Source organism: Harpia harpyja, chromosome 20 (assembly GCF_026419915.1).
Source record: "Harpia harpyja isolate bHarHar1 chromosome 20, bHarHar1 primary haplotype, whole genome shotgun sequence".
NCBI classification, from domain to species: Eukaryota; Metazoa; Chordata; class Aves; order Accipitriformes; family Accipitridae; genus Harpia; species Harpia harpyja.
The window spans coordinates 8,346,108-8,372,344 of NC_068959.1; the positions used below are offsets into that span (position 1 = coordinate 8,346,108).

The 26,237-nt window shown below is 45.2% G+C and overlaps 2 protein-coding genes across 2 annotated transcripts in view; both read left to right on the forward strand.

Annotated features, from left to right (window-relative positions):
• GALNT10 (polypeptide N-acetylgalactosaminyltransferase 10) overlaps nucleotides 1–8,323 on the forward strand; it is a 90,765-nt gene extending 82,442 nt beyond the window's left edge. Inside the window, exons 11-12 of the mRNA XM_052816629.1 lie at nucleotides 1,347–1,496; nucleotides 2,235–8,323. Of these exons, the coding sequence (XP_052672589.1) occupies nucleotides 1,347–1,496; nucleotides 2,235–2,402 (318 nt within the window). The 3' untranslated portion in view covers nucleotides 2,403–8,323. The remainder of the gene's footprint in view (nucleotides 1–1,346; nucleotides 1,497–2,234) is intronic.
• Nucleotides 8,324–13,198: 4,875 nt separating this feature from the next.
• SAP30L (SAP30 like) lies at nucleotides 13,199–24,604 on the forward strand. The gene is made up of 4 exons (XM_052816677.1): nucleotides 13,199–13,715; nucleotides 15,623–15,745; nucleotides 17,445–17,543; nucleotides 19,513–24,604. The coding sequence occupies exons 1-4, from the start codon at nucleotides 13,530–13,532 to the stop codon at nucleotides 19,639–19,641; spliced, it is 537 nt and encodes a 178-aa protein (XP_052672637.1). The 5' UTR covers nucleotides 13,199–13,529; the 3' UTR covers nucleotides 19,642–24,604.
• The last annotated feature ends 1,633 nt before the right edge of the window (nucleotides 24,605–26,237 follow it).

Below are 26,237 nucleotides of genomic sequence, written 5' to 3' on the forward strand. Positions count from 1 at the left end.
CCTGAACAATTAGTGTTGGCTTATGTTTAGGAGGATAATGTGTTTTGAACTTCTGTGTAGCATTGAGCCTAAATGATTGTGCTAATTTCTCTCCCAAGAGAGGTTTAAAAGAGAGACAGAAACAAAGTAGGTTTTTTGTGCAAAAGTTTTTGGCCATGCTGCTTCAAATAGTAGCACCCTGCTCGTTACTCATCTTTCTTACTGCCCCATGAGATCTCTCTGAAGGGAGGACCATTCTTCCACCTGGCTCCAAAAGGAGCCCCCAGAACAGCCCTTCCCGCTGGGGGCTGAGAGGTGTGCTGGCTGGTAGCCGTGCAGAACCATGTTGCCTAGTGCTGGTCACAGAGGACACTTGCACCCTTGCCAGAGATGCTGTCCTTGTCAAATCAGAAGGCAAAAGCTTGACACCAGTGCCTGCCTTTAGACAAGTTTATCTTTTGTGGGATTCAGTCCTACAATGCTAAAACACATCATAAGCCAAGCCATGATCATCAGATTGAAGATGCAGCTTGACCACACTACTGTCTCAAGCCATGGCCAAAAGCAAATGCCAAGGGGGCAGGGCAAGGAGCAGAGATGTATGTGGTGTTACTTCCACTGACTCTTTGCCCATGGTCCAACCCTGAGGCTCAGGGATTTCCAGGCCACATGCGCTGGCAGCTGGCAGCTTTTGTCAGGGCCACAGCATTGCCAGGCATAGGTTGTGCCTGGTTACTAGAGCTAAACCCCTTTCTCCTCTGTAGTATCCCTCCTTTAGTTTCACCCGAAAGTGCTGAGAGATCATTGCAGGGTCAGTAGAAGAGAGCACCAGGAAGCATTATCCTAGTGTTTGCCCTTCCGACGCTCCTGTGGAGTGGGGTGGGGAGCTGTGGGGTCCTGCTCTCTTGTCCCAGGAGGCGTGGGACAGACTCTTCTCAAGGTGACTGCAGGCTGCCTGTGCAGGCTCGGGTGTTTACTGCTAATGTTAAGTCAGAGCTCCTGTAGCTCTCTGCCTTTTTTGCTAGCTGTGAAGTGCTGTAATTGGTCAGCTGCTCACTTAATCCATGATGTATGCCTGCATTGCAGAGACATTCAAGGCTGCTATTAGTACCCAAGCTAACTAGCATGGCTGTTTGCAGCAGCACAGTCTCATTTAGCATAATGTGTGGTAGTTGGCAGGGTAGCTGTTACAGACTCCCCTAGTCGGCAGTCCCTGTCCCCAGAGGTGGAAGTACTTTTACGCTAGAAGATATTGTCCTTTCCCTGAAGCCATCCCCACCCTGTGGGCAAAGAAGGGAATGTCGTTCTGCTGGTGAAAGCACCGTGCCCAGTACCAGCCATCCTGAGGGTCCTGTTTGTCCTGGCAGGTATTCACATTCAGCTGGAGAGAAGACATCCGTCCCGGGGATCCTCAGCACACCAAGAAGTTTTGTTTTGATGCCATTTCCCACATCAGCCCTGTGACCCTCTATGACTGTCATGGAATGAAGGGGAACCAGCTCTGGAGATACCGACAAGTGAGTGTGTGTCAAATTGCCTGTAGGCACTTAAATTTCCTTAAAATGTCACCACGCATGTTTTATTCCTTCTCTTCATGTAGCTATCATAAGAGAATCTGCAGACAATCTGTTGTCATTGTGCCTTAATTACCCTTGATTAGAAAGAGGTGACTCCCCTGTTCCACTGGTTAGAAATGGTGAGGACTGCTTCTATAGGGCTTGCTAAGCAGAAGGACACTCTCCTTGCAGTCTTGTCCACAGCTGGCCGTGAGGTGATGCAACACCCTTGCAAAACCTGTTTGCAAAGAGGTGTGCTGTGTTTATTGGTTTGTTCTGAATACTAGAAGATCATGCCAAAAGTAGATAAGGATTTATTCATCCTCCTACTAAGCACTGCTTTTATGGGCAAATTTTTGTGAGTAAATTCTTGACTAAATGTCCTGTCCTAGTCCTTGCAATCTGCATGCACTGTTCTGTGGAGTGACTGCAGCAGGATGTGAGCCTGTAGGCTGGAGAACCTGGCTTCAGGCATGGCTTTAGAGCTTCCCAGTGCAGATGTGAGGATTGGGTTGGATACCGTTGTAAAGGGTGGGAATGGACCCTGACACTTGCCAACCAGTTAAGTGTGGAACAACTTCTTCAGATACATCCAAGTGACAAAATAGCTTGCCTTGTTTTTTAAGTCTTCTTTCTGTTGGTTTTAAAACAGCTTTGCTTCTCTGCTTAGCAACCTCACGTCAAATTTCTCTTCTCCAGGACAAGACCCTCTACCATCCAGTAAGTGGCAGCTGTATGGACTGCAGTGAGAGTGACCGAAAGATCTTTATGAATAGCTGCAATCCTTCATCTCCAACACAGCAGTGGATATTTGAACACACAAACTCAACCGTCTTGGAAAAATTTAACAGAAATCTTGATCTTTAAAAGACTGAGAAAATATATATATATATATATATTTTACAATTATAGTTTTTACTGGGGAGGGTTACAAAAAATTTTTTTAAGAATACTTTTTTTTAAACAGTTAATGAAGGTAAAAGGGAGAATCTCAGGAGAAGGTTAACTAGCAGGCCAATCTTTATTGCAAAGATGCTGCATCCTTCTCTTCTGTGGATGGTGGAATTTTAAAGGCTTTGCCAGAGCCACTTCTTTGCTGAGACTGAACGGAAACTCTGTTTTTAGAGGAGTCTGAATGCGATTCAAACTGCTTTTTTTTTTTTTGCTTTGTTTTGGTTTATTTCCCAGCTGGGTCTGGTGTTAAATGATTTTGTTATCCAGGACCCTCTAGGACTTTTTGTAGCGGCTATACTACCCGCTGAAGCATTCCCACATAGGTGCTTTATCTTCCAAAGTCCATATAAGTAAAATCTTGAACACAAGATTTAATCCTGTGATCAAAAAAAAAAAGAAAAAAGGCCATCAAAATGTAAAATGAAATGATTTTTTTTTTTTGCCCTAAACTAAAATATATTTCAAACAGGTTGAGTATTATTACTTTCCAAATCATAGCTCTGATAAAGGAATGAGCTCTAGTGGAGGTGCAGCCAAGCGTTAGGAATATCGCTGTAGTTATTAGCGATGAGGAATCTGGATTTCTGGTCCATTCACTTTGCAGTCAGTTTGTCACTCACTGTTGAATCTTCAAGGTGAAAGATTAACAGAGGGTTTTTAAGTAAGCACAGTTCTTACAGGTGAAGATTTTTGCTAAGAGCCTTTGGATATCAGGTTCCAAATTTGCCCCTTATTCAGAATCTTTTTAGCACAGACACCTCTAGGGTTTCTCAGAGTTAAATCTACTACATGAATGCAACTTCCATTTTTCCTTTAGAGGTTTGAAGGCTAACTTAATTCACAGTTGGTGTGAGCAGATTAATTCAGGATAATTAAGTCAGGGCTGAGATTAGCCATTGGTCTTTATCCATTTGTTCATCAGTCTGTAGTTTGTTGCAGTCATGAGTCTTGTGGTCAGTAGTGTTCTAGGCTTGTGGGAATGTGCTGTTAATCTCTCCTGTTTTCCCAACACGCACAGCACTGTAAAGTTTACTGTGACTGGAAATCTGTTTGCTTAAGCAGAGATGTGGGGTTGATGGGCCCATTTCACTGGTACCCTGTCCCTTGTGTAGTCAGTTAGCAGTGCGCAAGGTATTACCCTTCTGGTTTGGCTGCAGGATCTGCCAGACAGTGAACCAGAACTGTCTCATCCCAGGAGCTGGAAAAAAGTACTGACACTGAAGGATGAATAGAGGACCATTGGTTTCAAGTCTGTCTGAAGCAAGTGTTTAAAAAAAACCCACCCTGGTTTAAAATGAAGTTGTTGCAAAAACAGATTTACTAGTTCAGCCGACTTAGTCTTATACTGAAGACAGCAGTGGCATTTTCTAGTAAAAGCTGTGAATGATGGTGCAATTAACTTTTTGCAAAGATGCTGTGTAAATCAATAAAACTAGCCCTTTGCTAGTAATTGCCCAGCTCCGCAGTTTGTCCAGCTGCCCATGCAGGAATGTTGCAAGAATAGGTAGTGTGCAGCCAGCTCTGGGAGTGAAAGGCTGAAACACTCAGGGTAGGAGTGGGGCAACCCTCTGGGACTCTTGATAAGTACGATTAACGGACTTCCCCTCCTTGGAGGGGCAGGGAAGCTCTGCTCTGGGGTGTCTTTCTGTCATGTGAAGGCAAGGAGATTTTTGCCTAGTGTCAAGAAACAAGCAGGCTGGCTCCCTCTGCAGAGCTCCAGAAGTAAGAAACCTTTTCTGATGTTGCCAATTGCAGGATCATTGCCCATGTTTCAGATGTCTTTGAGGCCATGTAGTGCTGTGTCCGTCAACTGGGAGCAAACTAGGACACAACTATCTGTCTCTCAAGCTCTCAAGTCTGAAGTATTGACTGTGAGGCTCAAAGTCATTTCCACCTCTCTCGTCCTCACAGCTGAGGCCATGTCTGACCTCTTCTGCCAACTTACCTGGTACGTGCAGTCACGAAGCAAGGGAAGCACGGGCACTGCATTACAGCTGGGACCGAGCTTGCCGAATGTGTTGGTGTCTAACATTTTTGGAGTGAAGAAAGAAAAAAAGCTTTAGGCTTTCCTTGTGACAGTTTTGCAGCAGTGTTGCTACGGAAGTGAGCCCAGCATCAGACAGAGTTGGCATCTTATGTTCTCAGTAACTACAATATGTCTGTCATTAGGATCCCTTTTCATTTCTCTGGGAGACAGAACCACCTTCCAGTGCTTTGTGTCTGACTTGCTTCCCTTAAGTTATTAATGCTGTCATTAGTCTAGTAGTGCTGACTGTGGATCACTAGATGGCCTGACTAGATGTCTTTATGAATGTTTTAATACCTGTGGAACAAGAAGCTGTTTGTCCATGAACAGTGCTAGTTTTTTAAAATTGGGACACAATCAGCAAATTATATAAATGGATGGTAGGTCATTCTGCTTGCAGCTTGCAACTTTGTGTGTCTTAGTTTTCTAATGAGAGGATTAGCTTCTGTTTCTAAAATGCATGGCTTGCTTTGTACTTGGGCTCACCTTGTGAAGAGAGCCCTAGCTGCTTGGCTGCTGGATGCTTGTTTCAGAGAGAACTGCAGTAATGAACGGGTCTTTTACCACTTAGTGATCTTAATGTGGAGAGAAAGGACAGCTCTTAGCAGTTTGCACCAAAAGATTAAGTAATTGTTGAGGCAATTCCTGTTTGACAACCGACCACCAGTACCTGGAAACTGGAGCTTTAGTGTGAGCAGTCCTACTGGGTCATCTTCGTCAGGGTTGATCTGATCTGTTTTCTGAAGGTTTGGGATCTGAGTGTGATAAGTGCCTCACAAATTCTGTACACTTCTGACTGGCTCGCTGGGCTTTGAGCTATTAATTTATTTACATCAATTATACTTTTCAATACCCTAGAGGCTTTGCTGACTAATGAGGAGACTTAATATAGCCAACCATCCACTGATTGAGAAATAGAAGCTGTATTTCGTCATCTACATCTTTAATTGAGCCTTTGCTGGGCAATCTGGTTAATTATTCCAATTACTTTTGGTTATTTGTAAGCAAAATTGCTAAAGCATGAATACATAAGCAAATCTTCACATCTGCATGCAAGTTAAGACTGGAGATTAAATACCAGTGATTATCTAATGCAAAATAAATGTTTTCATATTTTTTTCCCCAGAAGTATTCAAACACCCCTCTCTCCATGGCTGCATAAATTCTAATGCTTTTAAGTATCAGAATCCCAGACAACAGGGGGATCCCTGGATGTGTGTTATGTCACATAATAATACTTTGATTTGCTCTTGAAGCTGTTGTTGATTTATACTGGTGCTAATCTCTAAGGCCTACAAACAGAGTGATAGGTTTGGGGCTCTTATGTGTGCAAGGTGTGTTTTTTCATGCCTGGGAAATTAACTTTCTTTTCCACACCATAATAGAAGAACATGTGAGCCTTACTGAAAGGGGAATACAGCATCATTAAAATAAAGATGTGCCTTTTTAAATGTAAATGTACAGCAAATGCTTAAACTTGAACCATTTCCCAGTGCCTTGCTGGACAAGAGAGAAGAGGGGAAGGGGTTGGGAGATAAGGATGCAAGAGAAAGCTTGACTCGTGCAGTGTTTGTGTGTGTTTTTTAAAATGTCTGACTTTAAGTGCAAAATCTGTGTGAACGACAGTAATTCAGAAGTTCCTGGGTTTCCTCTGTTAAATTGATACCATTAATGACTCCGGGGGGTGGGGTGGGGGTGTCACTCCTAATTGGAAGACTTGGAAAGGATGGCAGCTTCCTCTTGGTACACTGTAACAACTAAAGCTAGACCAGAGGATGTCTTGGTTAGCTGTTGGATGTTTCACCTCATGGTGAAGGCTCAGGCATTTCACTGGCATGCAAGGTCCTGCATTTTATTTTCTAAGTGTCCAAATCAGAAATCACAAATGATCCCAAAGGCATATAAAATCTGTAGCAGAAGTGTCTTTCAGAAAGTCGATGCCTTCCATCACTGGGAAACTTTTAAAGGGTATGTTCAAATCTCTAATACAGAAGTAGCAAGAAAGCAATTTCTCAGCTTAACTTTCTTCCTGGTTTGTTTTACAGTACTCTATGCACAGGGCTTTGCTTTCCTTTACTGGAGAGTTCCATTCAGCAGACTTTCCTCCTCCCTGCTGCACTGAGACATCAATGTACTGAAAGTCAAACAGGCACCACCAGCAACCAGCATTGCGAGAACACAGTGCTCGCGTAGCTACTGTAGGATCATTATAGTAGCTATGCTGGCTTACATCACTGGGGGGAGAGGAGAGAGATCTCCTAAAAGTCGTATTGGGCAATTGTGTAACTGCTGGGTAAAAAGCTTTCATTTTAAATTGTCTTTCAAGATATGGACAGACACTTGAATGGTTTTGACTGGAGAGAACAGACAGCCTCTAGCAGTCAGCCCATCATGCTTTCAGTCAAAAGAGCCCTGGTAAAGTTATGTCTGAAACAGTCTGGCTCTGCTAGCACAAGGGATTCAAGTGTCCCTTGCATCCCACATCCACTCCCAGCTGCTGCGGTTCCTGTTCTTCCTCACCTACTGTATTTCTAACCACTTGCAACAAAGGAGCCTGGTGGTGCCTAAGTCGGTCCTTATCTGACAAGTGGCAATCTAGGTTTCTATTTTAACAATCATTTAGTATGAAAAGCTTCTTAAACAGTTAGTTAGCAAACTGTTGCCAAAATAGTGAGTAGCTTCAGGTTAATGTCAGAGTCTGGGGGGGTAGGATTAAAAGGTCTTTCACAGGATACAGAGCAAAAGGGGAGCTGGACTGGGAGTCAGGAGCAGACTGGGTACTGCTCCCGGTCTACCAGTGGCCTATTGATCTTAAGCAAGGAAAGCCTGTGTGCTGCAGTTTCCCAACCTGTGTAAGATTTAGCTTTAAGTGCTTTATTTGCTGACCTAATGAGTCCATATTTTAAAACCAGCTGCAAGTCCTCACCTGGCTCAGTGGAGAGGAGAGATGCAATGGAGAATGGGAAAGCTGAGATGTGAAATTTCCATCAGCATTTAACACACAGTTGTCAATTCATTTCATATTCCTCATTAACCAGTCAGATTGATTTATTCACATTATAAATTTAAAGTGGAACTGAAATAAACTCGCTTCCTGCTCTGATTGCTCCTCTGTAGTGTCACGTTTTAACTTGGAGATCTGTGTATGAAACTAGGCAATGGTAGATTAAGGAAATCCTGATAAAAATCCCATGTCTGCTTTTTGACTCTGCTAGCTGAGTATGCTCCTTTATTCATTGCATTTGAGCTTTCTTGATGCTTCTGTATGACCCAAAAGGCTTCAATGATTCCAGCAGATGTGAGGGATTTGGGAGTTTTATATAAAGCCACTGGATCTATGTGGTCTTAAAAGTACTAGTTCAACTCTAGGAAAAAAGTCCTAATCCCAATTAGTGAGCAAGCAAATGTGAACTTCAACCACAAAACAAGATAAAAACTGATCAAGCTGATAGGCTGAAACATTAGCCCTTACAATAACAAATAGCTTTAGCCTCTAGGGTGGAGAAGGGAATTGGTTTCAAAATGCATTCTCCAGGATCTCAGTGATAAGGTCTAAGTTTGTCTATTCCTTGTACTGCATGCATTTTATCTGTAAAACTGGATGGTGCCTCTTGAATCAGTGTATATTTATTTTGTGCATATTAGGACCAACAGCCTAATATCTGGGGGTGGTAAAGGACTTGTAGCACTTTAATGTAGTAGCTTTCATAAATTGGGAATCATTGATAGAATGCCTAGTGTTTTTAAAGTTGAATGGACTTCCTTTTATAATATATTTAAAATAAATTTTTAATGTGTTTTCTGAAAACTGTGTATGCAGAAATGACTGTCCCTGCCTGTTTTGCTCCAGTGATTGATTTCCCTTCTCTACTTCTGAGAATAAGCTTAGTTACCCTGGTCTGGTGTTTCTCCAGTACAGTCTTCCAGCCATGTCACGCACTGCTCTCCTCCAGCCCCCTTGGGAAACATCCTTCTCAGCTGCCCCTTGTATTGGGTATAAATTGCAGGGTTTACTGTGTTTAATGCAAGAGCAGCCAACAAGCTAATGCCTGAGCACTGTGTTGGGTGGACGTGGCAGGTTCAGGCAGCTGGGGGCTGCAGAGTTGCCTGTGGGCATCTCTGTGTCTGCCCCTCACAGCTGCTTCCAGCCAGCTCCAAAACCGATGGGAACAATCCACCATGCCCCAACACTCCAGCCCGTCAGAGGACCCTGCAGCATCTCAGCTCAGACAAGTTTAACGAAGATCAGCAGCCGCGAGGAGAGGAGACATGGGAGGAGAAATGTAAGGAGATGTGGACAAAGCCAGAGGAGATGTGGAGGGAGATGTGTTTGTGCAAGGAAGCGCTGCGTGCCCAAGGGTGCAGTCCTGGAGGGACCATGGCCGTGGTAGATGACTTGTGCCAAGGTAGGACACCCCTGAGGGACAGTGGCCATGGTCAATCCTTGTTGGTAGGACACACTGGGAAGCACAGAGGAGCGGAGAAAAACCAGCACGGGGGAGTGAAGACAACCAGTTACACACCTGACCCTGACCTCCTGCACCACCCGTCACCTCACTGAATGAATGCAGAGAAACTGCATATGAACTGCAGTGAAGGGGAGGTGAGACTAGGAACAGTGGAGGATGGGTGTTTGGATGAAATTTAGCCAAAGGAAGGGGGAGGAAAGGTGTTTACTTCAGTGTGTGTTTTCTTTTTTCTCAATACCCAAGTGAGAAGTGATGAGAAGTTTGTGTTAACTGGCAACTAAGTAAGTAAAAATTCCCCAGGTTGATACCGTTGCAGATGACGCAGTGCTGGAGCACCATCTACTGCAGTGACTGCCTCATGGTCAAGCTACGGCTGGCTCTCCATGGGGAGGAGCTTTTGAGCGTAGTTGGCTGCTACTCTGTGTGGGTGAGTACTTCAGAAGAGGGGCTGGGGTGGGACTCTCAGGTGCTCTTGTCCCCCTGACCAAAAACTGCAATGCTGTCGTGCCTGGGTGATGACCCTCTGCAGTCCTCCTCGGAGCATGGACCTTGCCGTCCTCTCAAGAACAGAGCCTTGCAGGTGAGGCCCTCTGAGAGCTGACACCCGCGGCAGTAGCCACCATGCCTGGGACACTTCTGTCCCTGAGCCTGTCAACCAGCCGCATGTTCAATGCAAAAAACTTTTCTCAAAGGCAGTTTGTGCGTTTACTGCTGAGATATGTGGCTGTGAGAATAACACGTTAACATCACCTAAGCCTATGCATGCGTCTTGTCTGAACTACCTTTTCCTGCAGTTTGGGGGAGCTCAGCATCGCACAAACCGTTGCCCAGCTTAGGGCAGGATGAAGCTGTCACTCCTTCCTCTGCATACCTGCCTCGAGAGCAACTGCTGGTACATCCGTCCTGCACCTTGGTTTTCAGGGGAGGGTTTTTAACAGCTCACTGCCCTTTTTGTGTTCTAATCTTTGTGCGGAGAGAGCAGTCTTTCAGCCCAAGACGAGGTAAGTTTACAGGCGTTGCTCATGGCCCTATCCCGTGTTCCCATTAGGACCCTCAGCGCTTTCTACTGTCACCACTTCATTTCTTCTGTGGCCTTCCCAACACTCCTTTTTACTTAACTCCATGGGGTGAAAAACAGTGAAATAAACGGAGGGGAGACAAACAATAGCATGTGTGAAAATCTGCATGTGGGAAAATCAGCACGTGTGAAGGAAAGGAAAGGCTCGCTCTTGGGGGACCAGCAGTTAACTGCAAGGCATGCTCCTAAGGGAAGACTGTGCCGTGATTCTTGGCCATGGGAACATTTCCCAGGGAGAGTATGTGCCAAAAGCTGTGACAGTTTAAGCATTTTAGCAGGTTCAGTATGTGCCACCCTAGAAAAATGCTGAGGAGAGTGGGAGTCTGGGGGAAGGTGCTAGGGCAGTGTTTCCATTGGCCCCCAAGGTACAGAAAATGGAAATGGTCTGATTTCTGACTGGAGGTATAAAAAAAAAAAAAAAAAAAAGGCTGCTTCCCAGGACACCTTTGACAGCACAGACCTTTTGGAGAGTAGCATTTCTGTCCCAAGAACCCTGAATGGCTCCATTAAAACAGTAAGTTCCAGATGACAGCTACATCACGGACTTATCTTTAGAGGGTAGTGCTGCTCCAGCAAAGATTTAAAGGCCTGTGCAGGATCCCCTAATTTGATTAGAGGGCTGGCTTGGATGGGCAGGCTATTACAGCTTCAAAGGCACTAAAGCTGCCTGGGTGCTGATGGGTTTATGAAACATTGTTTCTCACTTCATTGCAGCTCCCACAAAGAATTATTAGATCAGGTTAGTGATAGATACCTAATAAAGAATGTCTCTATGAAGCAGTTTATTTTACAGCAAGCTAGTTCCGGACTAGCAGACTGTGAAATCTTGAGGTTCCCATGAGGATAAATATGCTGAAATAAACTGCAATTATACGAACACCTCCATGCACTTTTTTTTGAAAGACTGAAAAAAGGTGTCATTGTGTTAGCCTGAGCTGGAGGTACTTAGCATCGAATTAGCAAACAGACAGTGACAAAAGCAGGTTGGGTTTTTTTTTTCCTTTTAGTAGGCATTGCAAAACAACTTAAAATCTTTCCATTTGCATGGGATGAGAGTTTGGAGCCAAAGATGAGATACAGTCTGATGGTAAGTACCAACCTGTTTTGGCACTGATGGTGCCGGTTTCTCCAGCCACTCCCAGGAGTCCAGGGAGGACCTGCAGAATCTCCTCCTCACAGGGACAGGAGCAAGTCCTGCCTGTTATGATCATGTTACCTTCCATCTACTTGCTTGCTGCTATTATCGTCTGTCCCTACAGTCTGTGTTTTCAGCTTCCCGAATGTCAAGATAGTCCTTCTGCAGGATTTCCTCAGCCTGCCATTTGATTTTTATTTGCAATGTTAAGATAAACCTAGAAAACTTGCTATCGGGAGCTCTGAGATCACTGTCTACCTTCTGGCGTTTTCCCTTTCCCCAAAACAAGGGAATATCTGTATGGTTTTTGCCAGGAGGGTATCACTTCAGGCAGGCATATCCCAGGCAGTTTGGCCAGGGGCTTTTATAAGCGGTGGCATCTTGCGTTTTTAAATCTCTTTGCTCTTCGCTAACTGCTTGTTGGTCTTGCGGGTAAAGTCATTTACTTGTTTCTGCCACCTTCCCATTGGCGTGGCCGGCTCCTAGGAGCGGTGTCCCCAGGAGAGTGCACTGTGGTTCTCTACTAGTCACACGAGCAGGAATTAGTAATTTCCTGAGGGCACCAGCAATAAAAGCTAAGACAAGAGGCAGAAATGTTGAGGAAGAGTATTAAGTCCCTGCCCTCCAGTTTTATTCTGAGACATGTTTGGTATTGCAAGGACTGCCTGGAAAATACATATTTTAGCGTTTCTCAGTCTTCTTGTGGGGAGCAGGCAGAACAGGCTGCAAGACACCTGTCAGTGTTATTGTGGAGCAGGCTGATCTGATGACCAAGGGCTTTGAGGAGTCTCTTTCTTGCGTGTGTGATTCAGCACAGTTCATCCTGCGCTAATGCACATTGTTCCATGTGTGGGATTTCAGACTTTGAAGTCATTTTGGGCTATAGAACCTTTCTTCTGTTTGTGCAGAAGTCTTTTCTTCAGGAAGATGAAATCCTTTTCCATTTACAGCTGCTCACACACCTTTGACAATAGCATATGCTGCCTGGTATTAGAGAGGTCACAGCATTTCCAGAAGTAACATCTTTTCCCCACAGATCAGTAAGACTTTCTTTCTTCTCCCCCCTGCTTTTTCCCCCTTTTTTATCTTCCCCCCCCCCCTTTCCTGAAGATGAAAGAAATGCAAAGCTTGAAGTCAGATTGCTTTGGGAAACACTTTTCCAGGTCCACTCTTTTCACTATCCCTGCCTAGTAATTAGGGAAAAAAAAAAAAATTGAAGAAGATTTAATATTTCAGCCAGGGACTCCTGCCTCGACGACAGCAGGAGCCCTATGCGACGATGTAGCCAAAGAACGGGCATTTGTGGAGTATGTCGACACAGTTACGTACAAGGGACGGGGCGAGAGCCGCAGGCTCAGCCTGGCCCTTTGCTGGCTTTCCCGCCGCTCCTGCAGCGTTCTGCTTCGGCTCTGGCCGGCTGGAGAAACCCGGGTTAGGAGCCCGTGGGCCCGAGGCTGAGGCGGGCGAGTGCCGGGGCCGGAGGCTTGCGTTTGGGTCCCCGTGGAGCAGAGGCAGGCCGGCGGCGCCGGGGACGTTTCCCGCCTCCTCCCCCAGGGACGTAGGCCGGGCGGCCGCCCCGGGCGAAGGGAGACGCCGAGTTTCCTCAGCCGCCTCACGGGCAGGGAGGGAGCGCCCTGCGGGACGGCGGTGAGGGGACGGGACGGACGGCGGTGAGGTGAGGTGAGGTGAGGGAACGGGCCGGGCCGGGCCGCCGCTCCCCCTCAGCGCCCGCGGGGGGGGGGGGGGGGGGGGGGGCACTGCGGTGTCCTGGCAACGGCGCGCGGCCGCCCCGCGCCTCTCCCCGCGCTCGCGCGCCTCTCTCCCGGCGACCTTCCGGCTACCGTGCGAACGCGGAGGCGAGCGGGGGGGAGGGCGGGCGGTGGCGACAGACAGGCAGCGCCTCCTTCCAATAGACTCGCGGAGCGGCGGCGGCGCGCCCCGCCCCGCGAACCTCACGACCCAACCAGCGCCCCGCCTGCTAGGCGGGGCGGCGGGACTTCCGCTGCCGGGGAGGCGGTTTTGTGTGTGAGAGCGGTGCGTGCGGGGTCCCGGCTCCCCCGCGGAGCGGCGGCGCTTAGCGGGGCCCGGCCCGGCCCGGCCTCCGCGGCCACCGCTGAGGGGCGGCGGCGGGCGGGCGGGCGGTCCTCCCGGCGGCGCGGCCCCTTCCGCCGGCGCTGAGGGGGGTCCCCCCTTGAGGGGACCCCTGCAAGAGCGGGGGGGGGGGGCCCCCGCGGGGGGGCGGCGGGGTCCCCCCGAGGGCGCGGGGCGGCGGCGGCGGCTCTTTCCCCGGTTCTCGGCTCCCCGGGCGGGGTGAGGGGCGGGCAGGTGGGCGATGAATGGTTTCAGCACCGAGGAGGACAGCCGGGATGGGCCTCCCGCCGCCCCCTTTTACGGCCAGAGCTGCTGCCTCATCGACGACGGGGACCGCTGCGTGCGCCCCGCCGGCAACGCGTCCTTCAGCAAGAGGATCCAGAAGAGCATCTCGCAGAAGAAGCTGAAGCTGGACATCGACAAAAGTGTGAGTCGCGGCCTCCGCCGGTCCCGCCCGCCGCCGCCGAGCCTCCCCCCCCCCCCCCCGCGGGGCCGCCCGGGCGCGCCTTGCCGTCCCCGGCCCGCCACCGCACTGCGGTCCCTCCCGGGGAGGCCGCGCTCCGTGCGCCGCGGGCGGCGGAAAGTTTGCTTATCCGGCCGGCGAGTTGAGCTTGCCGATTGCCCCGGGGGGGTTGCCTTCACCCCTGCGAGCTGTGGGGAGGAGGGGGGGCGGCTTTTGTCGCGAACTCGGGTCCTGTGGACCGCGTTTTCCCGTCTTCGGTGTTACTGGGCGAGGGGAGGAGAGGAACGCGCTGCCTGGGTAAAGATACGGCTTTTCCTCGTGGCACTGGTTATCTCGGGAGGCTTAATGAAGCGGCACTGAATACCGTGCTTGGGAGGAAAGCTCTCCTGCGGGGGGGGAGCAGATGATGTTCGGGGGAGCAAAGGAGCCAGCCGTCTTTGCTTCGGAGGCAGCAGTGCTATTTTAATTTCAGTTTCGTATTGAGAACCGCCGATGCTACTAGGGGAAATCGGCGATACGGGTTCCTATTTCACTTAGGTGTCACTGGCGTTGCTTTTTTAATCGGTAAGAATTCGCGTTCTACTGAAGCAGGTTATTGAAACCGAACTATTGCATCTAACTCAAAGGCGAGGCGTGCTGCCTCTTCAACAGGGCACTTGCGCGCTTGTTCGCTGATTGGCACTAAACAGCCCAATTTGCTGCTGACCGCTTAATGACATTAAGTGACAGCTGTCAGCTCAAGATAGAAACGGGTCGTTTGCCAAGTAGAGAACTAGGTAGAGCAGAGCAGCCCGTCAAGATTACAGAAGGAATTTCTTAGAAGTGACTCTGTTAATGGAATTCTGCTCTGCGTGCTTTTCTTACCTGATCTTTAAAGATTAAAACCATTAAAAACAAAGGTGACGTTTTGAGTCAGTCTGTTTGGCAACTTCCCCAGTTGGTTAGGTCACTTTTGCACAGCCAAAATATGTCATGTCATGGGAAGAGGGTGACTCGATTTGAAATATAATCTCATTCTTAAAAAACGGAGTATTTCTCCTGGTTGTAGTCCTCAGCAGATTTGTCTAGTGGTATAGTTGTTTCTCTCATTTTAGAAATTATTCTTTGTTGACAGGTGTAAGGCTTTAGAAATAAAAAGAAGAAATCAGGCTAATGAACTCAAAATGATGGGAAAGTATGAAGTGGGCTGCATAAAGTGATTTTTGAATGTAGGGTGTCTGTGTTATCTGAAGACATTTTTGCCTTATGGGTACCAAATAATTTTGATCATTTGTGGTCCTTTGTTGTATATAAGCTAACTCCAGTGAGATAATGTTTGTTAAAAAAGGGGGTTCTGTGGTAGGATAAGCTATAGGAAAGAGGCGGTTTTGCTTTTGCTTTACTTGTTTTAGTTGAGGTAATTAGCCAACTTTTATTTGGTCTAGATTTTTAAACACTTGCATTTATGATCTCTGTACTATTCAAACCAGAAAGTTCACAAGAGTGGAACAGAATAATATTTTTCTTGGTAGTCACCTGGTACTAAGTCCTGAAGCAAATGCACTTCCTCCAGACAATTACCTATTTTTTTCCTGACATATGATTGCAACCATAAAAAAGAAATATATTATCTGCAGAGGTTCAGGTTCAGCTGGAGCTCTCGAGTCCTTCGTTTTCTTTGCCTTTAGTCTTTGTAATGTCAATTATCTCTAAGTCAAGAGTACAATATCAGGCCTGGGGTTTAAGATTAGAAATTCCTTAATGTCATGAGGCAATCAGTCATGCCAGTCGTGAGGGATGCACTCTCTAATACTGGTGTCTAAGTGGCTGCTGTTGAATGCTGTTTCTACAGTACCTGTTTTGATTGCTTTTTCACCACTTCTGATTCTTAGGTGAGACATCTGTATATTTGTGATTTTCACAAGAACTTCATTCAAAGTGTCCGAAACAAAAGAAAGAGGAAGACAAGTGATGATGGAGGTGACTCTCCTGAGCATGAAACAGATGTCCCGGAGGTTAGTTGGTGCCAAGTGGGTGTAGGACGCTTTACCAATTTCGAGCATGTTTAATTTTGGCTTGGATGTTTTCGCGTATCGGGAAATATTTAAATTTCAAATTGCAAGTCCACTGAAACTGCTATGGAGTTACTCTCATTTTCAGGAAGACTTTTTCCTGATGTGTAATGTCCAAATTTTCTTCTTCATCCCTGTATGAGTTCCTTGCCCATGTAAAGTAGTTTTCTATAAAAAGAGGTATGATAAAGTAACTGCACAGCTTCATGTACGTACTGCTTCCAGAGAGCTGTTAAAAGAGTATTTGGCACTAATTCTTTTTTAAAGGTAAAAATAAGTGATTTTTGGTGGTGTCTGAGGCCCCGATATGGTTCTTCGTTACCTAGTACACATCATTTTGCAAATACACTAGAGAATCCAATAGGTCAGTCTCTCTATGTTTAAGTATGCGATATCAAGGATATTAAGCTTCTCCAGACCTTTGCATATATGGCATTTTGGGCACAATTTAAAACTACCTTAAAATCATTCATAACATCTTTTTATTTTCAGGAAATAGGCCGGGTTGTTTTTTTTTTTTTTTTTCTGTGTTACAGAATTCTGGAATAGTCTGTTCTCTGTGCCATTGTGTGCTGTATGTGCTTTGGTGATGTTTCTGGTATTATTGACACTGCAAAAAGTTGTGCAGAGGTGATGTTTGTGGAGGAGATGAGTTCTGGCCACGTCAGCAGAGCCCTCTGCTGGAAGTGCCACCTGTATTGTTGAAAGGCATTTTTCTTCTGAAAAAAAAACCACCAAGAATCATTTTGCCAGCAAAGCTGTGTCTTGACTGCAACGCTGTGTCCACACACCTCCTGTGTGGAGGTGCTGAAACAGTAGCAAGTTTTCGGTTTGTTTTGTTTGGTTTTGGGGGGGGGGTTTAGGATACTCGACCTTTTGTTGTAGCTGTTTGTGTTTCCAGTCTATGAGGTTCCCCATCAAAGCTTTTCCATACAGGCTTTACCTTAGTGGCCAGGATGATGGGTGCAAACCCAGCTGGCACCTAAAAATGTTAGTGCTGTAGAGCGTGCAGGGTATTTGGTGGTTAGAAACTGAGGGATGCATGTCACCTAACAGAATAGGGAACTCTGCAGTGTCTCAGTTTTAATGTGATTTTTTCTTGGTTTTCAGCAGAGATTCCTTTTGTCCTTGAAACATGGCATTTTCCACATGATCTTCATCTTCCTTCCTGTAACCTCCCCCGCCACCACCCTTGCTTTTTAAACTGTGCACTTCCCATTGAAGTATTTGAATTTCATTTCTTCTCGGTCTCTGTACTCTGTTTTATGTCACAAGCCATTTGTTCACTGCCTGCTAAATTGATATTTCATGTGTGAGCTCTTCAAACCTTGTGGGAACAAAAGGTTCCCCTTTGCTTGGAGGTTGCAGAGGTGTAATTGAGAGCAGAAATTGGCCAGCAATTCTGTTGACAGCATGTGAACCAGAACGAAATTTTGTATTTCCCTGAGGCTATTTGCGTCCTTTAGCGTTAACAAATACAAAATATACTTAGATTTGTCAGTAAGGCAAGCCGATGTGCTTCTGAACGCAGGCAAGGAGCAGTCCTGTTGAGGAAGGAATAGTTATTTTTAGATAACTCTACATTTCTGCCTAATAGAAGCTAAAGGTAGTGCTCATCCTCTCTTCTCTGCATCACTTCCAGGTTGACTTGTTCCAGCTCCAAGTGAACACCCTGCGACGTTACAAGAGACATTATAAGTTGCAGACTAGGCCTGGACTCAACAAGGCTCAGCTAGCAGAAGTAAGTGATGACAGAGGTAGTGTTACCTCTGTTATTAAAAAACTTTTTATCTCCTCTGCTCAAGTGTGCATTTTGTGGACACTAATACCTGTAGTGACTCTCTCGCTAGTATGTACCCTGTGCTCTGCGAAAGGTTTCAGGGGATGACGCCAACAGAAAGCTGCGTGCTTGCTTTCACCTGAGACAGTCATGGAAGACATGGAAGCTGGCTCTTGAAAGCATGTTTTAGTAACTTGCTTTTCTCTGCTTCCTTTCCTTCCTTGTTCATGGTCACAACCCGTTACCTTTAGGGAGCAGAAACAGAACCTAGTTTCCAGTGGCCTGGGTGTTAGCTGAAGATAGCTGTTCAACTGAAACTCAGACTTACATACTCCCAGTCACCTTAAGTGTCCCTGTTAGTTTTTCTTTCCTCACAGGTACTTGAACTGGTTGGACTTGCTTATTATTAAAGGCAGAATCGCTGACCATGACTTCAGATTCCTTCTTTCCCTCCCTTGTGCTGATGTCTTATGATTCTGTATTAAGTCAATAAAAGGCCCTTCCCTTAAGGGCCTCTGCTGCTGCTTTCTCACCATATGGGGTACTTGTTAAGAAAGAACTCTCTGTATCTCTCTGTTATTTGGGCTAGTTGTGCTTGGTGTGCATCTGCTCTGCTCTCTTTCCTGACTTGATCTGAAGGCAGTCTGTGGGAAAAGTCTTCTCTAAACTTGAAAAAAAACTGTAGCAGTTACAGAATGGTAACATGGTTGGTTTTTGTAAGCTGAGGCTTTCACAACTGTCTGCCCAAAACTGTTTTGCTTTTGCTTTAAAGAAGAAAAACCAGCAGACCAAAAAAGACAGCAAGATACTGTCTTGCTCTCTTTCAAAGTCAACCAGGGAATAAATATACAGAATATAGAGAATGTGTAGTGTAGTGCACGTAGGAGTAAGTTGAACGAAGCAAGGTGGGTGTATGTCCTCATTAGTAGTTCTGCTTTGTCATGTTCTAACTAACCAGTTCATAGTCTCTCAGCTACCTCCTGCCATGAAGGACTCCTTGCTTAGGCAATTTACCATGAATGTGCCCAGGAGGGGAAAAGAAAAAAAAAACTACTATGCAAGCAGAAAATAAAGGGAGCCTAACTTAAAGTTGTCACACACTTCCCAGATTTCCTGTGAAGTCTGAGCAGCTTTGACCCTACGCTGGATCCTCGTCCAGCTCCCATGCTTGAATCACTGCTGCCTGAGGCTCTTAGACTCCTGCTGCTACCCCACCGTAAGGAAAACTCAAACTTCCATAAATCTTCTTGGAGTGACATATTGCTCAGCCTGCATCAAAATCCAGTTCTGGAGCTGTGTTGGGTACCAAAAAAGAGCTTCTTCCATATGAGAAGCAGATCTCATCCAGCTCCAACATGTTTTCTACATTCATTTTCTGAGGAAAAAGCAGCTAATGGTTCAGGGCTTACACTAGTGTCGGAGAGGAGTAGCCCTAACCAAATCCTAACCATCCCATTGCAAATCCCCTGGTGTTCCTTTTAGTGAAAACTTATGCAGTGCGTTTTCCTTTGGACTCTAAAACTTTGCTACATCTTGTTCAAACAGCAAAGTGTTTCAATATTTCTGACACTCCTTTAAAGTACTGAGATGCAGGGAAGACTTACTCTCCAAATAATCTCAGCATGAAATGTCGCTTAGGAGAGGCTGTGCTGCTTTGGCAGGAGGACATTCTGGCTTCCAAATTCCGCTTGTAGGTTGGCTGCAAATACTGCTGACATAGCAAGACTATGCTATGTTCATATGCACATTCCAGCTGTAAAGAGAGAGAGGTAAATGAGGACTGACAGTTTGAATTGGTGCATGTTTGCCTAGAAGTATATTACGCTCAGTGGCCATAAAATCGTTTTTGGAAAGTGAAGAGAAACTCTGTTCTGATTATTTCTACTTTTTAATTTCAGAATTTCTGTCTCTTTACATGTTGTCCTTCTAGACTGTCAGTCGTCACTTCAGGAATATTCCTGTGAATGAGAAAGAGACGCTTGCATATTTCATCTATATGGTGAAGAACAACAAAAGCAGGCTGGACCAGAAATCAGAAGGTAGCAAGCAACTAGAATGAAGATTAACAAGACTTGGAATAAGAGAGACCTTGAAGGAACAGATGGTATTGTGCATTTTAGGTATATAAAAACTGATGAAGTATATTGTAAATTTTTTTTAAAATGCAGTAAGTCTGGATGACAGAAAAAAATATAGACATTCTTATCAGGAGTATTTGAGAACATGTGCCCAGCATGTTTCTGAAGACTTCTTCCCCTCATTTCAAAGTCACATTGGAATAAGGAAATGAGGATAATGGGGAAACCAAGTAAACCTGTAGGACTGTGGAGTTTGTCAACTCAGTGTTTTAAACCATTTCTGGAAATCTGCATCTCAGTGCAATTCAGATCACAGATGGAATTTTTTCACTGAATTCAGGCTGCATCACAAACCACCATACAGTTTGTCTTGGCGCAGGACTGGAATAGCGGCAGAGATAAAATTCATTATCGAGGTGCATGGGTCAGAAGTTTGTCTGAAGCCTGCTCCACACCTACACATGCTCTGTCTTGCCTTGAGTCAGTGCTTCAAGTCCCAAACTTCTACAAATGCTCCAGCTCACCAAATCTACTCCAGTGAACACTACTTGACTAGTCTGAAATTGACTTTTTTTTTTTTTACCATTTTTCCTCCTGCCCCCCTCCAACATGGATGCCAAACAACTCTCTGCAATCTCTTTTTCTAATTTCTTTTATTTAAGAACTCACTAATTAATTGTCTGTAAGCATTTAAAAACTTCTGCATTTCCTCAGAATGTGGTATTAAGGCAAATACAGCTTATTTGCTGGGTTTGATCATGTTGGTAGAAGGGCTCGTTTAATTCACTTTTGCATATTTCCCTTGTATTCAAGGCTCAGCGATGGTAGGTGAAACGATGGCTTAAGACATCTGTCTCAATCTCTGTATCAGATCAGGTATCAATCACGGGTGATGTGAATTTTATACTGAAGCTAGTCTGTAGCAGGTGTCACAAAACTGTTGAGTGGATTAGTGGGCTCTGCAGTCTCTGTTTAGTATAAAGCAGACTGATGCTAATGGGTGTAGCACCATAACCGGGGTAGTGAACTGACTGGAGCATGATGCATTTCATCTGTCTTTGCAACAGGCAAAAAGTATCGAAGCACTTGCCTTTCATGAGCATTACGTATGCTTTCATAAGAGCTGTGTGAGTGGAGGGTGGCATGCTGGTGCTCTTTAACTGGGCACTGTAGGAGGAGATCGCTCTGATTTTGCAATTTAAAGCCAAGGTGTCCTTACAAATAACACAGTGCTTATTTTGGCAAAAGGAGCTTATAAAAGTGTTGGTTGTGACTGACTGTTCTCCAGTGACCTCAAATTCTATTCAAGGGGATCTCATGATTTAAAGCACCACTCTCTTTCTTTGCTGTCCTAACCAATGTCTCCATTCTGTTACAAGATGCCAAGACTCCACATAGAGAGTATATTCTCAACAAGCCTTAAGCAACGAACTGAACAGTAGAAAACTTTGGCTAGCATTTTGTCAATGGCGGGTTTTAATATTCCAAAACTGGATGAAGCTTTGTTGAAGAGCTAAATACATAGGTCATGATCCCAGCTTAGTACTGCATCATGTTTTGTAAGGCATGAAGGGTTCACATAGTGAAGCTCTTGTTGAAGCTCTCCCAGGGTCTCTTTAAAAATCGCCACAATTTAAAGCAAGCTGTTCACATCAGCTCTGAAGTGTTTGCTAATACTCCAAAAACATGTTCAACAAACTTCAACATGTCTAAGTCCTGTGTCATAGGCAGAAATACTCTGTTATGGTACACGTCCCATTCGTGAAGTTTTGGGGAGTGTGATTGTTTCAGCGTTTCCTTGTTCGATTCAGTATGGATTTTAAGAACATCAGACAAGAGAGAGGTTCAAGGAATGAGGAGAGAATGTCTTGCGTCGGTATTTCATGAATGTTTAAAAATTTCTGAATTATGCTGGTCCTTTCCTTATTGAAAGGGTGGAGTAATTCCCACACCAGTCAACATGATCTGGCTTCTCTCATTCAGGACAGGTAGCTAAAAGGGTACGTTCTCTGACTGCATGTTAATCTTCAAAGTGCTCATGTAATCAGAGGATATTACCAAGGAGAAATGAGTTTCTGAGTTGAGAGGGTTATGCCTCATTGTAACTTCTAGACCAAAACTGTAAAAATGTAGTTTGTTTGGGATTTACTTTTTTGTTGTTGTATTTTGTTTTGTTTTATTTCTAAGAGTAAATAAATCTGTTGGGGTGTTTTAGCAGCCAGCAGCAAAATGATTCTTTTCAAGGAAATACGGTGGCAGGTTCCATCTGTTCAGGTGTATTCACTGGAATGCTTTTGTGCAGAGGTGGTATCCAGGAAGCTTTTTTTTTTTTTTTCCTGAAAATAGTCAATTGATGTGAAATGTGATCCTTGTTGGTTTCACTCTTAAAGCAATTATACTTTTTTGAAAAAATTCTTAGTGAAGTGTGATGATGAAGACATGTTTACCAGCCATTAGCAGTTGTTTATAAGGTGGAAAGCTTGGAGGCAAGACACCAAAGAAACAGAAGAATCTTTGGCTGTCAGACCCCATGGCCTTATAAACCCTTGCAAATGCCTTATTACCTTGTTCTCAACTTACCTAGAGCAAAACGCCTTGAGCAGAAGAAAGCCGATGTCTTGTTGGAAGGGTTAGCCACTTTATGGCTCCCATGCTATGAACTGAAATCACACGTCAATTCAGTAGCAATATCCATGTTCAGGGTGCCTGTGATTCTTGAAAAGCATTTAGTGTCTAATAACCAGAAAACGCAACAATGCAATTGTCGTTCTGTATAATACCATTCTGTGTATTTGATTCCTTATGCTGCATGCCAATTAAAAAAGACTTTCCAACTTTTTGTTTTAAACTTCAAAGTAAATGTGTTTGAACCTCACACTTGTGAAGCCATGAGGTGGGACATTTTCTCAGCACTTTCAGATGGGACTTGTTGGAAAGGTAGAAGACCCAAATCGCTTTGGCTGGTATGATAAGATTATCTTTTTTTCCTTTTACATTTTGCTTTTCACAGATGGGCCTTAAATTCTGTCTAGCTTTGAACCATGGAGCACAAGCCTTGGGGGCTTGGAGGATGACCAGATGTCATCTTCCATTTATAATAGTGGAAGCTTATTTCTTACAAGGCTGCATAGGTGACATTCACCCTGGGGCAGAGGAATCGCCTTGGAAGCCCTCCAGCCATTATACAGCCTAATTCAATTACATAGCCTAATTCAATTCTCATTGAAGACTTGCATTAACTTCATTAGACTTCTGAATAGATCCAAAGCCATTAGTATGAAATCCAAATAATGTGGAAACATCTCTTCCGGGGTTAATTTCATCCTGTATGCTGACCCTCTGCTCACTTTAAGGGAAGAAGAAATCATTGCTGGTAGTTATCGGCTTGAGCTCAGCTCAAGGGAGTTGGAAGCATGCGAAGACTTGAGTCAGTGGCAATCTGATGGCTGAAAAGTGCAAATATATCCAAGGAGGCTGTGTTAGAATGCAGTTTTTTTGAATTTCTGCATCTCGAAGAATATTGTATATCAACCTGAAGTAAATGATTGCATTAAAAGCTAATGTTTCTTTTGCCAGGCACTTTAGATGCTCAGCCTGAGAAAAGCAGAGTGGGCAGGTTTGTACCACTTGTCCCCAGTACTCTGGTGTCCCAGTTTTCCTTAGAAATGTGGCTGTAAACCGCTAGATACCCTAGTGTGCAAGACTTGACCAAAACATATCAAGTCTGGCATTTAAAGTTAGTCTTAAGTGCAAGCTGGATTCAGAGAGGCTTTGAAAACAAGAGCCGAAATAATCCACAGTAAGTGTGAGTTTTCAAGTGGGTCATGATGGCACAGAGAAGATGAAACAGGATTTGGCCCACAGAGAGACTGAACGAAACATGCTTCCACGGTTAGCAGCGTGGAGGAAGATTTGTTCTGTGTTAGCTCTTGTAATGGATGTTTTATGAGAGGGGAAGAAGGGGGGAGCTGTGCACTTTACATCTTTTGGTTGAGCCAAATGTAAATACCAATGGGAGATCTTCAGCAGTAACTGCAGTTGGAGGGGAGAGAAATGGTCTGCAGGGGGACTGTTTATTTAAGTTTGCAGATCCTTACACTTCCCTAGAGCACTAGAGTCACTTTGCCTCTACAGTTTAAAAGAGTGGGTAATACAAGGTAGCCTCCTGTACAAAAGGAGTCCTTGTACTGCCCCAGAGCATTGACTGAAGAGTCCCAAAGGTGAAGGAATGTTGTTGATGCCTCACTCCTCTTGTCACTGATGCCCTTTAGCCATCTCTAGCTTACCGAGCTAGGGAGTTCTCATTTTCCACTTTCAAAGTGCAAATGAACTGTTACGATGTAAGATACTCCTTGCACTTTTCACGGCTATCCCTGGTCCTCGCGTTTTCGACTTGCCTGTGAACACATCTGTTTGGAATGAATTAAATGGTTGAAGAAAGTGTGGGGAGAGGGGGGGGCTCCTGCCTTAAACCTGAACTTCCCTTGCAAGCAACTCTGCAGGCCATCCTTTGCATCAGCAGGCTCCAGGAGCCTCTTACTTAGCTGAGCCCTAACAGGGCTGGGTTTACTCCTGTCCTAGCTGCAGCTCTCTGCTCCGCAGCTAGAGTGCAGGGGAGGTGAATAGCAGGTAACTTGCAGAATGGCTTGGAGTCCTTTAGCGGGCTTACTGGGAGAGAAAAACTGTGTTCCCTCTTCTGTTTCTGGCCTCCATGTGTTGTGCTGATCTTATGCCAAATGTTTTGGACACCTTGTATTTTTAACTGTGTAATATAGCTGTGTATTGTTAAAGCAACTTAGTAACTTATAGCAAAAACTGTAGAACTCATTTCTCTGAGGTGTAGGAAATGTCCTGCTTCCACTGTGTATGAGACTTTAACTCTGTACTGTCTGACAAAGATAAAATGCTGAATTTCACTTTAATAAATGATCTATCTAGCAACAAGGCCTACATTCCCTTCTGTTTGCCTTTCTGCCCTTAGCACTTTTGGCTTCAGAGCCAATGGAGTTCTGCTTTGCATGGATGTTTTGTGCCAGGCTTCTCTGATACACTGTCATTTCCCACCCACCTCTCCAGGGCTCAAAATATTGCAGACGTGGAGAGGATGGCACTGCTGACTAGGGTATGTCAAGCCTGAAGTAGAAAACTCAGGTGATGGGAGATTTTGTGACAAACCTGTGTGGGTTGCGCAGATGCAAATCATGGAGTCTTTTGAATGCAACAAAAAGACAATTCACAAGAAAGATGGAGGTTGTTGGAGAGCCATGTGACCTTGCATTTTGGGGAGTGTTGGGCTTTTCTATGATGGGGATTTTTTTTTTCCCCCCCTGTATCATGAACAGTCAATCAAATGTAGCATCTCATTTGATTCGTATTTCCTAATGAATCTTCTTTATGTCTAGTTCAATCCTGTGCTTCTGCCTCCTCCTCAAGTATACCCTTCCCTATGCTTCATGCATGACTTCTAGCTCCTGTTGTCCAGAGTCGAAGCTGCATGCCTAGCTGACAAGGTGGGTGCTACTCCAGAGCAGTGCTGACACATAGCATCCTGATGCCAGAAGCTGGGGCTCGAATACTTGTTCTCCTGAACCCTATCATGGCATTTCCTAAGGCTCTGCTGGCAGTGTCCTGAGGCATGCTTTAGCCTTGATTTTTAGCTAGGAAAGAGGTTGTAGTGTAGCTTTTCAGATACTTGGGCTTTCACAGAGGAGGGTGATAGGATGTTGAGAGCTTTAAACTCAAAATACATAACCTGAATTTATCACTGTCAAATTAAATTGCACTGTTGATATGCAGTAAAGATTTGCACAGACAATTCTCCCCAAAACAATCCCACAGCATTTCCTGTATCTGTATTCCTTGGTGCTGTCCTACAACCTACTGACCTGTCTCCTCATCATCGTTCAATTCATGTCAAGTGATAAAATGCCCTCTGAGAGGAGGGTGGCAGCTTGTGTTGCCACTGTATGGTGACTTCCAGCCGTGCAGAACGTGCCTATTTATACTGCCAGCGATGCATGCAGGAGACGCTTGGTCCCCCGTCCTACATCCTAGGGTATTAGCTTTCAGTAGCAAGGGAATGGGGACAGCAGGGAAGAGACCTTAGGGAGCTGAATCAAATTGTGTTGATGTTTTGCTGTGCGAAACAATCAGTGATCATTAGTTATGTTTGAGTCTAATATTATCATTAGTTATGTTTGAGTCTAATATTCTCTTAGTTAAAGACTGACCTTGATGTGTTGGAGAGCTGGGGCAGACTGAGCTGGCACATCAAAAACCGATCCCAGTGTCCTCAGTGCCTGCATTTGTGGATGTGTCTGGAGGCCTTTGCAATGAACCAGGATCTTTTTGTGCAAGGCAACATCTGCCGTGCTACAAGAGTGTTGTCCCTGTCTCGGGAAACTCTCAGTTGAAGAAGGCAAGACCAGAGGTGACACAGGTGGGTGCCACGAAACAAGGAGCAAGGGTGGATCACTTTACAGGGCATCACATGCGTGTTGTCAAGCTTTTTTAGGAGGTATCAGGGAAAAGTCTTCAGGTGAGAACAAGGGCAACATACCCCAGTGGAAGGGGAAGA

Coding starts and splice junctions, on each gene's coding strand:
- SAP30L (XM_052816677.1), top strand. CDS start 13,530: ATGAATGGTTTCAGCACCGAGGAGGACAGCCGGGATGGGCCTCCCGCC. Junction 13,716..15,622: donor AGCTGGACATCGACAAAAGT/GTGAGTCGCGGC, acceptor TCTGATTCTTAG/GTGAGACATCTGTATATTTG. Junction 17,544..19,512: donor ACAAGGCTCAGCTAGCAGAA/GTAAGTGATGAC, acceptor TTGTCCTTCTAG/ACTGTCAGTCGTCACTTCAG.